The sequence below is a fragment of the Rhinatrema bivittatum genome, chromosome 6, assembly GCF_901001135.1.
Source record: "Rhinatrema bivittatum chromosome 6, aRhiBiv1.1, whole genome shotgun sequence".
Classification (NCBI taxonomy): domain Eukaryota; kingdom Metazoa; phylum Chordata; class Amphibia; order Gymnophiona; family Rhinatrematidae; genus Rhinatrema; species Rhinatrema bivittatum.
Genome location: NC_042620.1, coordinates 186,334,441 through 186,347,018, shown reverse-complemented (window position 1 = coordinate 186,347,018; position 12,578 = coordinate 186,334,441). Strand labels below are relative to the sequence as shown.

General features: G+C 38.6%; 1 protein-coding gene across 2 annotated transcripts in view; it reads right to left on the bottom strand.

Moving 5' to 3' along the window:
- The window catches only part of NBEAL1 (neurobeachin like 1), a 324,484-nt gene that overhangs the window by 139,379 nt on the left and 172,527 nt on the right, over positions 1-12,578 (bottom strand). For both annotated transcript variants that reach the window (XM_029606300.1, XM_029606301.1), the window contains 4 exons: positions 7,458-7,617; positions 7,018-7,120; positions 5,872-6,025; positions 240-398 (listed from right to left, as the gene is read on the bottom strand). In XM_029606300.1, coding sequence (XP_029462160.1) covers positions 240-398; positions 5,872-6,025; positions 7,018-7,120; positions 7,458-7,617 — 576 coding nt within the window. The remainder of the gene's footprint in view (positions 1-239; positions 399-5,871; positions 6,026-7,017; positions 7,121-7,457; positions 7,618-12,578) is intronic.

Genomic DNA, 12,578 nt, shown 5'->3' with positions numbered 1-12,578 from the left:
TGGAGCTAATATTTTTATTAGAGGACAAATGCCTATGATGACAACTTCTGCATCATTACTCACATGAACAAAATGCTGGAATTAAATTACTAGATTTGCTGATTGTAGTCTGACTTTATAAATTCCTGTTAATTGTTTACAAATGCATTAAGCCACCAAAGAAAAGCGGATGGAATAAAGAGTAGATAAAGCTGTTAGTAATCACTACAAAGAAAAAAAGAGATGACTAGAGTCAGTACCTTAAATACAAGTTCTTTCAGTCGGTCAGAGTATCTCTGGTTGAGTAGAAGTGCATAGAGGATATCAGCATTTCCTGGTTCAAAAAGCAGCAGGAAAAGTTGGTCCTGGGTTGTGCCAGTATGCAGCAAGTTAAACAGTATCTCTAGAATCCCACAAAGCTAAAAAGACAAATAAAGCTATTATCCTATGAGGAACATAGCACATACAAGCCTTTTTTTTAAGAAAGCAATCTTATCCCTTCAATCAAAAAAGAAAATAAATTTTTTAAAATATCTAACTACCTAACTAAAACTGCTTATCAACTGTTCACAAGGTCGTCAATATTCTTGGACAAAACCTGAAATTTAAGTATATTCTTTGCTCCCCAGCTAAATTTTGCCTGGACGTCGTCACCCACATAATATCTACCCAGGTACAAAGAGGCACTGGGGACATTCCGTGGGCGCGGTTAGCCCAGTAAGTCTGGTCAAAAACCACCCCTGTCCTAAAGTTACCTGGCTCACTTCAGCTGAGCCGGATTGCATTATTCAGTAGGGACCTCATTTTTTACTGGGTTATTGGGGTGCATGTCACTGCCACTGCACACAGTGGTGTAATCTAGTCTTTCTGAATTGATATGTTGCTTTACTTCCCACATGCTGTCGTGCTTTGTTTTGTTCCCTGTTTGATTTCTATTACATGGTTTTGTTTAAAAAAAAAAAAAAAAGGCAAAATGGTCAGACGCAGTATTTTTGCTTTTATTTTCTTATGTACAGATTCAACATACGTTTTCAATTTATTTTTGCTGTGTCTGGGTATTTTCGCTTGAGGTACTTTATTTACTTTTTGAATGGGTGATTTGAAACTGAACCTTGTTTTGCTACACGTCCCAGGGATTTCCTCTCCCATAAACAGAAAGACAATACTTCAGTTCTATTCAAGGGAGAGAGAGCTCAGATTGTTCTCCTACAGAAGACTTACCTTACTGATAATGAATGCCAAAAACGTAAGGCTGACTGGGTGGGGCAAGTATATTATGCTTCTTTTAATTCTAAAACAGAGGTGTCTGTATACTTTTTCATAAATCTCTTCCAGTCACTGTAAGGTGATGCAGGACGCAACCCAGAACAAAACCAAAAGAAAGGTATACTTTCTTGATTCTGGATGCTACTGGAATCTGCAACCGGCCAGCCTGGGTGAGAGGGCTTCAGGGGGAGAGCGAGGGTACCAGGACCCCTGGCCAGGGATTTTCATTCCCCCGCTTGCCCTGCTCAACCAGACGGATGGTCCACGAAGAAACCTAACACCTCTGGGAGCTCCGTCTTCACTTCTTCTGTCTTCTTTCTAACACCAAGCTAAAACTCTCCTTTTTTAAATTTTTCCCCTAAACTATCAGACTGCAGGTTTGCACCTCTACCATCTGCTGGAGACAGAGAAATACTGAGGGACTGCTTTTGGCACTCTCGGTTATGTAGCAGTGCCTCAAAGTTTTGTTCTCTGCCTCCATCTGCTAGTAGGGATACAAAAACCCACTTGTCTGGACTGATCTGGGGTAGGAACAGGAAGGGGCAATTTATCTGGAATAAAAAATCTTCACGTATCAAACTCAGTACTTTATGGTTTTAAAGAGTTCTTTGTGGCTCAGCTTTGCCAATCTTCAAATGCATTACTGGGCCTCTCAGTTGGCCTGTCTGAAGGATTGCTTCTGTCCTACTTGACTCAAGATAAGTTGTCTTATCTTTTAGGCACTGACCTTGCGCACTTGTATACATTAGCTTAAGTTAGATTCATATGTAGAAAAAATCCTGTGGTATTGTACACATTGTCAATATGGTATATAGTAAAGGCAAAATTGGGCATCACTGCAGAAGTGCTGTCTCCTTAATTCAACCATTTTCATACACACTATTTTGTGGACATTGCCAGGTTGGAGGAGCAGGGGTTATGGTCCCTCTAACAGCTTTGCCTAGCTACTCAAATGCATTCATTTGATTATTTATGTGACACGTATGGTTCACTGTCAATACTTTGTCTACATTCTCAGATTAGGCAATCTCTAACTAAACTGAGGAGTAAGGGTGGGGCACCGAAACAGTAAATTCAGATTTCATTTATATTGTATGATTGCAATGTGAAATTCAACATTCAAAGGGGTAAAAAGGGGTATTGGATTCTGAAGACAGCAAACTCTGGGCCCCGAAATTTACGGTCTGGGAAATTGATACGCCAACATTAGGGATAAAGCACAGGACTGATTCTACAGCCAAGTCCAAAAGCAAAGCACGTTCAAGCAGCACTGTCTGAATTATCAGGAAGGTTGCTCACCACGTAAAAATATCGCTAGCAGTAATTTTGTTATGGGTTTTACAGTTGCTTGGTTATGATTGTAAGTATTACTATCTTTAACATAAGGCATGGGGGTAACCTTCATGGAAAGACAGTTACTACCATAAGAAACTTGCTGGGCAGACTGGATGGACCATTTGGTCTTTTTCTGATGACAATGCTATGTTACTATGCATTTCTGCTCTCTATAAAGGGCTTCTGGATTTGCTGGACAGTGTTCCCAAGTCAGTCTCTCATAAGCAAATGGAATTAGGAACGTCTTACACAATGAACATCAGATGACTGGTAAGCAATTTGAGAAGAGGCACGCCACATATTGATAAGTGCCAAACATTTGCATTTCATAATTAGACTTCTACATCATTCCTATAGGTTTCCTAAACTGTTTCACAACTGTAATCCTTCATCAAGTCCTAACTGCTGGAGAGGGCTGTTGGCGTCATCTCTCTCATTTTCATGTATAGTGGACTGACATTCGATTGAAAACATTTAGGTTAAGCTTTTTTTTTATTTCAGGTGTTTCTAGGTTATTGGGATGATTTATGAGTATCATCTGAAACTAAGAGTGTAATTTATTAAATGTTGCTATTAGCCAGATTTACTATAGCTGAGTTCTGTAAAGGGGTGACTTCTATTGCTCACAACAAGAAACACATTTTTTATTCTCTTAAAGGGAAAAGTTCAAAATATGATTTAAATTTTGGAAAGGTTTTAGAACTATTATTCTGTAACTATGTTAGGCTTTTGGCTTTTTCTGTTGTGATATTTTGCACATTATGTACGCTTCTCTGTCTGTACGCTGTATTATGCGTAACTTATTTGTCTGATCTATAAATAATGTTCTAAAAAAAATCATCTCTTTTTTTACTGGCCTAAGTACAATGTAAAGCATTTGGTACACCAAAATGTCCTCATCTGCCACAACCATAAGGATTTTCACAAAAACTTATTTCCTTGGTAATGGCCAACCAGAGTTTTTGCCCTGGATAGTGGTAATACAAATGACTGAGTTTCTCATTCAACAAACAACTCCCAAAATTGCACTTGTCCTTTCAAGTGTTATTGCTATTAGGATAATATCTACAAGGGAATATTATATCCACACTTCAGTTCTGAGGGATTTATAATTAGAGTAAAATGAAAGGATCACTATTTTTGTGGATTGGAATGCATTAAACGGTCTTCTAGAAATCCAACCATAAGAAACACTTATCTAACACAAACAAGAGACAGAACGATATCAATTGCTGGCCCAAAGCAATGGAACTCCATGCCAGAGGACCTTTGAACAATATCAGACAATAAGACATTTAAGAAAGAGTTGAAAACTTGGCTATTCAGAAATGCCTACTGTCAGACTGAAACCTCCAGTTTTCCTCGACTCAAATAACTTAAATATGTCCTGAACAATACCCCAACACTTTTTACTTCTCTTAAATCCGGTTATTTTCTCCTTTAATGTGTCTGTTGTTGAAGTACACCCTTGTTTCTGAATGTTTACCACCTGTATGAAAACCTAGCTCAGTATCCCATCACTTACCTATGAGTATTAAACCTTTTTATCATTTATCTCATCATTTCTTTATGAGTGTCAACTCTGTACACCATTATGAACTAGTGATTCTCACATGGAATGATGGTATATAAAACAAATAAATAAAAGTGTTTGACAATGAGCAATTGCATATTTATTGTCTTTAAAGCCTGAAATCTGGGGTTGTTATGGATTTACAATTAACCTTTAAGGTGCATTTTAAAAAGACAGAACAACTTTGAATAAATTAAAATTGTTGAGACATTTGAAGGCCTAGTTATCCCATGAATTATTTCAATCAATTATGCAGAGCCATATTATTTGGCCATCTTGATTATTGCAATAGTTTGTACGTTGGTCTTCCGAATACATATGGGCAAGCACTTCAGTTGATACAAAATTCAGTTGCACAGTTATACATTTATTTATTTATTTATTTAAAGACTTTTTTATACCGAAGATCATGTACAAGTACATATCACCTCGGTTTACAGCGAACCAACAGTTGGAAATTACAGCGAACAATATGAACATAATTTAACAAAAATTGAACAAGAATAGAATTAGAATTGAACAAGTATAACGAGAGGGGATTATGGGGAATAGCGAATAGGTAAACATGAGAATCAAAACAAGGAATACATGATAAGGAGTAAGGGGAACTTACTCCTTATCATGAGAGTGAAACATTTTGAGGATATTACCCCTACACTGTTGCAGCTTCATTGGCTGCCCATGAGGAGTCACGTCCAATTCAAGATGTAAACAGTGATCTATAAATTATTATATGCAGATCTGACTTGCAGCCTACATAATAGGATAAATCTATATAAACCTATTAGATCATTAAGATCGCAAGGTGCCCGTTTGTATAGCTGTCCCAATAATGTGTGATTGTAAATACTAAACACCATTCATTCTCTTGGATTCTCTATGCCAGGCCAGAGCTTTGGAAAGCACTTCCAAGTGAGTTGAGAAGAGAAAAGGACAAACATTTTTAGAAAAAAGGACAAAGCTTTCTTCTTTGCTGAGGCATATAAATGATGGATACAGCTTTAAATTAAATTGTTTTATTTGTTATTTTCTTTTAAATTATTTATATTTAATTTTTTGAATGGAAATGTTATATGCCTAATTTATGAGTGCTGTTTATTGTTATCCACACTGAACATCCATGGAAGTAGTGGAATATAAGCTTTTTATAATAAATACACTAGAATCAGGCAAATAGTTATGCTATTTTTTTGGTTTTATAGCACCAAACTTTATCTGGCTAAAAAACAGAAACATGATGGCAGAAAAAGTCCATATGGCCCATCCACCTGATTAATTTAGCATTATAATTCCTATCACTTCCTTAGAGATCCCCTGTATTTATCCTATGCTTTCTTGAATTCAGATACTCTTTTTGGCTCCACTGCGAGGCCATTCCATGCATCCACCACCCTCGCTGTAAAGAAATATTTCCTAAGATTACTCCTGAGTCTACCCCCTTTCGACCCTATCGCATTGCACCTTGATCTAAAGCCTCCTTTCTGTTGAAAGAGGCTGACCTCCTGTGCATGGAAACCTTTAAGATATCTGAATATCTCTAATTAAGAATAGTCAAAAAGCATGATTTCTGTCTTAACGTTCAAAGTCATAGTTGACAAATTACCTTAATGATTTCTCTTTTGTTTTTGTTTATTAAATTTAAGTGAATTAGAATACTTCAACTACTTAAATGTTCAATACTGAATAAGAAAACCTGTTAATTTAAACAGAATTAGTACCTGCTCCTCTTCATTGATGGCTGCTATGTATCCCATAATGCTCTGTATTTCTTCATGGGTTGCTCCTTTGCTAAGGAAATACTTGATTAGTCCATACAAGGATGTTCTTATTGTTATCATATCTTCGAGAGACAAGTCATTCTCTTCAATGCCACTTCAAACATAAAGGAAAAAAAGACAAAAATTGTATAGAAGTATATCAAAATAATTTTTGCACTCTTGCAATACATACTGTATTTTTATATTTTAAAAGAATATTTCATTGAATTATTGCCTAAGTAAGCCCAAGGCAAAAAAAATTGTCTCTCTTTTATATCTGGGTAAGTCATTATATAGTTAAAATGTACGCGTATTGTGGGGCAGGAATTTCAAAACTTGAAGTTTGACTGGTTAAGTATGAACAGCTGAAAAAACCCCTTTGAATGTGGACCTCTATAATGTCTTCAACCACTTAATTTCGAGAGCAGTACACAAAAATGTATAATACCTTAACAGAAACATAACCCATATAAGCCTGCTCACACTGAAGAAATCTTGCCCATTCAATCAAACTGTTTACAAGGTCCAATACCCACCAAAAAAGGAAATAGCTGAGGCCAATGCCATACTTCAAATACCTAATGAATAATGCAATACGGGTGGCTTGTGGTCCAACAACTCCTGCCTCTGCATTCTACATGCATTTTATTGGGACCCTGTTTTCCACAGAACTCAGCAATATATCAATTCAGAAAAGGAAGGTGTAAAAAGAAATAATTTAACAGTGCTTCATTAGAATAAAACCACACTGAGGACACCTTTGCCAAACCAAAAGCCCTGACATACAATTCAAAGCATAAAACAAGCTTTTAATTTTTAATTCTGAAAAGTGCAAAGAGGTTTCTGGAGTACTGATCATATTAAATTGATTCAGTCCTGGAGAAAAAAGTATATTGCATCTGCCATTATTTTCTCAACAACAGTACTAGTTTCAGTGATCTGCTCTGCCCACTGAACTGTAGATTGCTGGAGCGCTTATGCTTCTAATGCTCTTAATAAGAAGGTGCTAGAGAAGGCAACAAGAACAACACAATTACTGCCACCTTATCTTTTGCTTTAAGATGGATTTCCCCCAAGCAAAGTGATGGACAAAGCAATTCAACCTACCTATAATGAATTCTGAGTGTGTCTAATAGGAACTGCACGCCGTACTTCTTTCTGAAAAGCTTCCTGCTGTCTTTAATAATAGTGGAAAGGTATTGTATGTGACCTGAAATACAAATTTTTTTCTCAAATCATGGTGAGCAGAGAATATGAAGGACTATAAGGTAATAGCAATTCTGGTCTTAGTGGGGGAAGAGAACACATTAGCATTTCATCTGTGATCAGAAAAGACTGAAAATATGCATAGCAGTGGTAATGCAAGCTATTGCCTATTTATCCATTCGTTCAAATTATAGATACACAATGAGATGCAATAGTTTTTACATATTTGTTAGTTTTCTACCTGACCTTAACCACTATTATAATCCTTCATACATGAGGTTTAGATTATTCTTTAAAAAAAAAAAAAAAAAAAGAGAGAGAGAGAGAGATTGTTGTCTTACCTATCCGGAAGGGGAAATCTCCACGGTTCCAGATGTGGAAGTCAAAGAGTAAATATTGGTACATCTGTTGCAAAAGTTGCATATTTGACTCTACAGACACCTGCTCTATCAGTAACTGCACAGCCATGAGCACATTTACATCCATTAAGCAACTTGGCACCTATAAACAAAATCAGATTGAGGATAATATTAAAATGTGATGTGGTAATCTCTTGATCAAAGGGTAATAAACATTGTTGTATGTTCAAAACAAGCTAAACTAGAAAATAAATAAAAGGCACAATGTTTCTAAAATGGGCCAAGTTACAATGAGCTAAAATAAACCACAATTAGCTAAAATTTCAGTTATTTTAATGAATCATTACAAACATCTGTAACCCTGTGTGTGGCCAGAAGTCAGCAGCACCGGGAGCAGCATCTTTTTCAATATGGTCATTCAGACGGATAATCATTTTTGCAATTCAGCTGACATTCCATTTTACAGGTGTCATTTTAAAGAGTCTGCATACAGACTAAACTTAGGTAAATGCCCTTAATGGAATGAGAATTCTTCGGACATCTTCTATAGACATCTCAGGCATGCTTGCATGTGCCCTTTAACTATCTTGTGACAATATAAAGCCTCTTTCTAGTGCCTGAGTTGTGTGAGAAATCTTTGTACAGCAGTAAGACTCCAGACAGAGGAGTTAGGGAAACATGTTATCCTTTGTCAAAGGCTGCCTTCTGAGTTCCCCTCTTACCTTTAATAAAATAGTATCACTAACCACTGCCAACAATTACAGGGAACTCAAAATACATCAAATCATGGTGCAACCACACCTTGAATGCAGTTCTAATCACCCCACATCAAAAAAAAGATATAGCCAAACTAGAAAAGATGCAGAGGAGAGCAACAGAGGATGAAATAGCTCAACTATGATGACAGTCTAAGAAGGTTAGTGCTAGGAGACAGCTAGGAGGGGACATGATAGAAGTTTATAAAATCATGAGATAGGTGGAATTAGTAAACACAAGACAGTTATTTACTCTTTCAAAAATACTAAACCAAGGGGATACTCCATAAAACTAACAACCAGCAGATTTAAAACAAATAGTATTTTTCACACGGCACACAATCAAGCTGTGGACTCTGTTGCCAGAGGACGTGATCAAGGCGACTATTATAGTGAAGTTTAAAAAAAGATTTGAACCAGTTCCTAGAGGAAAATTTCACCACACATTATTAGCCAGGTAGACTAAGGAAAGTGATTGCTATCCCTGGGAATAACAAGAAATAGATCTACTTTATGAGATCTGCCAAGTACTTGCAACCGGGATTGACCACTGTCAGAGACAGGATGTTGGGCTTGATGGCCCTTTGTCTGACCCAGCATTTTATTTCTTATATTCTTATGATCGTAACCAGTTATTACCCTCTAAAATGTACATATTACATGGCAGCCACAGGGAAAACACAATAACTATTGCAGTCTAAACCAGTGGTTCTCAACCTTTTTTTGTCCGGGACACACCTGACAGATGGTTCTCACATGCGTGACACACTGAACATGTGACCATCACGGGGCTAAATGTAAACATGCACTCTGCATCCACAGGAATCCCCTCAACCCTCAGCAATGAGTGCAGAGCAGATTTAGGGCATTACCCTGTACAACTCGCCTTACAAAAAAGATATTCTGGTTCTGGTGACATCTCAGTAAAAGCAAAACAAACTCCCTTTACTACCAGGCACAATAGCCTTCCTTATGAAAAGACAGTAATTTACCACTAATGCATATCCTATTGAGAAAACACAACAAATAAGATTGATACAAATGCCTACATGCTAGTAAAATACCTCACCTCGGTCACACACCCAGAACTGACCTTCACCGAGTACAGAAAAACCACAAATTATAAATATGGAGACAGAAACTGGAATGGAAAACCAAAAAAGCCACTCTGCATGCAGTGCAAACCTGGAGAAATGGAAAGAGAAATATAGCACTTAACAGACTCTCAGGATTTGCAATGATGCACAAAACTAACCCGCACAAAGTTACACCTGGATTATATAGAAACATAGAAATGACGGCAGAAGAAGACCAAATGGTCCATCCAGTTTGCCCAGCAAGCTTTCACACTTTTTTTTTTCATACATTTCTGTTACTCTTGTCCCTTTAAATAACTTTTTGGGTTCTATTTCCCTTCCACCCCACCATCGTAGATAGCAGTGCTGGAGCTGCATCTGAGTGAAGTAACCAGCTAATTGGTTTGGGGTAGCAACCGCTGTAATAAGCCAGCTTCTCCCACGCTTGTTTATCCAGCCTGTGAATTCAGTCTTTGTTGGTTGTTTGAATATAAATCCTCCTTTCATTCCACCTGCAGCTGAAGCAGTGGGCTGCACTGGATATGTATTCTAAGTGAAGTATCAGGCTTGATTTGGGGTAGTAACCGCCATAACAAGCAAGCTACACCCATGCTTATTTGTTTTACCCAGACTATGTAATTCAGTCCTTGTTGGTATATGTCTGAATATAAAACATTTTTTCTTCATTCCCCCTGCCGTTGAAACAGAGAGCAATGCTGGATATGCATTGAAAGTGAAGTATCAGGCATTTTTGGTTTGGGGTAGTAACCGCCGTAACAAGCAAGCTACTCCCCTGCTTTTATGTGGATGCAAATCCTTTTTTCCACATTTCCTCTTGCCGTTGAAGCATAGAGCAATGTTGGAGTCGCATTAACAGTGTGTATATTTATTGAATAATGATGTTCATCTCCAGGTAGTATCCATCATTCCTGCAAGCCATCCCCATACCTCTTCTCTTCATTCACATCCTCTAGACTTTATTGATCCACAGTATTTATCCCACGCCCCTTTGAAATCCTTTACAGTTTTGGTCTTCACAACTTCCTCTGAAAGGGCGTTCCAGGCATCCATCACCCTCTCCGTGAAGAAATACTTCCTGACATTGGTTCTGAGTCTTCCTCCCTGGAGTTTTAAATCGTGACCCCTGGTTCTGTGTGATTTTTTTTGCAACAGAAAAGGTTTTTTGTTGCCTTTGGATCATTAAAACCTTTCAAGTATCTGAAAGTCTGTATCACATCACCCCTGCTCCTCCTTTCCTCCAGGGTGTACATATTTAAATTCTTCAAGCTCTCCTCATAAGTCATTTGATGAAGACCCTCCACCTTTTTGGTCGTCCTTCTCTGGACCGCCTCCATCCTGTCTCTGTCCCTTCGGAGATATGGTCTCCAGAACTGAACACAGCACTCCAAGTGAGGCCTCACCAAGTACCTGTAACAAGGGGAGAATCACTTCCCTTTTCTTACTCGATATTCCTCTCTCTATGCAGCCCAGCATTCTTCTGGCTTTAGCTATCGCCTTGTCACATTGTTTCCCCGACTTCAGATCATTAGACACTATCTCCCCAAGGTCTCTCTCCTGCCCCGTGTACATCAGCCCTTCTCCCCCCATCGAATACAGTTCATTCGGATTTACACACCACATATGCATGATTCTGCACTTCTTGGCATTGAATCTCAGCTGCCATATCTTCGACCACTCTTCCAGTTTCCTTAAATCCTGTCTCATTCTCTCCACTCCTTCTGGTGTGTCCACTCTGTTGCAGATCTTAGTGTCATCCGCAAAAAGACAAACCTTACCTTCTATCCCGTCCGCAATGTCGCTCACAAAGATATTGAACAGGACCGGTCCCAACACCGACCCTTGCGGCACTCCACTCAACACCGCTCTCTCTTCAGAGTAAGTTCCATTTACCATCACACAGTGCCTTCTGTCCGTCAACCAGTTTGCAATCCAGGCCACACCTTGGCACTCACTCCTAAGCTTCTTATTTTATTCACCAGTCTCCTGTGCGGGACCGTATCAAAAGCTTTGCTGAAGTCCAAGTAAATGACATTGAGTGCTCTTCCTTGATCCAATTCCTTGGTTACCCAGTCAAAAAGGTCTATCAGATTTGTCTGACAGGATCTTCCCCTGGTGAATCCATGCTGCCTCTGGTCCAGCATTTCTTCTGACTGTAGATAGTTCACTATTCCTTCTTTTAACAGCGACTCCATTACTTTTTCCACCACCGAGGTGAGGCTAACCGGTCTGTAGTTACCAGCCTCTTCTCTGTTTCCACTCTTGTGAAGCGAGATTACCACCACTCTTCTCCAATCACTCGGCACCACTCCCGTTTCTAGGGATCTATTGAACAGGGCACACAGTGGACCCGCCAGCACATCTCTGAGCTCACTCAGTATCCTGGGATGAACCTCATCAGGCCCTATGGCTTTGTCCACTTTCAGTTTCTCCAGCTCTTCCCATACATTCTCTACTGTAAATGGAGTTACATCTACTCCATTCCCCTCTATTTTCTTGTTAACTAGTGATGGTTCTTCTCCAGGGTCTTCTTTAGTGAACACAGAACTGAAGTATTCGTTTAATATTTCTGCCATTTCTTCGTCTCTCTTCACACATTGATCCTTTTCACCTTTCAATTTCACTATACCACTTTGAACTTTTCTCCTTTCACTGATGTATCTGAAAAATATTTTGTCACCTCTCTTTACCTCTTTGGCAATCCTTTCTTCCGCTTGACTTTTTACCGTCTTGATTACTTTCTTTGTCTCCCTCAGTTCTACCAGATATTCCTCTTTGTGATCCTCCCTTTGGGATCCTTTATATTTCTTGAACGCTGTTCTTTTAGCCTTTATTTTGTCAGCCACCTCCTTGGAGAACCAGATAGGTTTCATTTTTCTTTTGCTTTTCTTTACTTTTCTAACATAAAGATTAGTTGCTTTGGTAATTGCTCCTTTTAGTTTGGTCCATTGTTGTTCCACATCTCTCTCGTTCTCCCAGCCTACTAGTTCTTCCTCCAGGTACTTCCCCATTTCATCAAAGTCTGTGTTTTTGAACTGCAAAACTTGGGTCCGTGTGCTTCTTTTCTGTATCCTTTTTGTGATATTAAACCATACCGTTTGATGATCACTGGTGCTGAGGTGGGCACCCACCTGGACATCAGAGACATTACCTCCATTAGTGAGCACTAAATCGAGTATAGCTCCCTCTCTTGTGGGTTCCATTACCATTTCTTTGAACAAAGCTCCTTGCAGAGCATCCACTATTTCTCTACT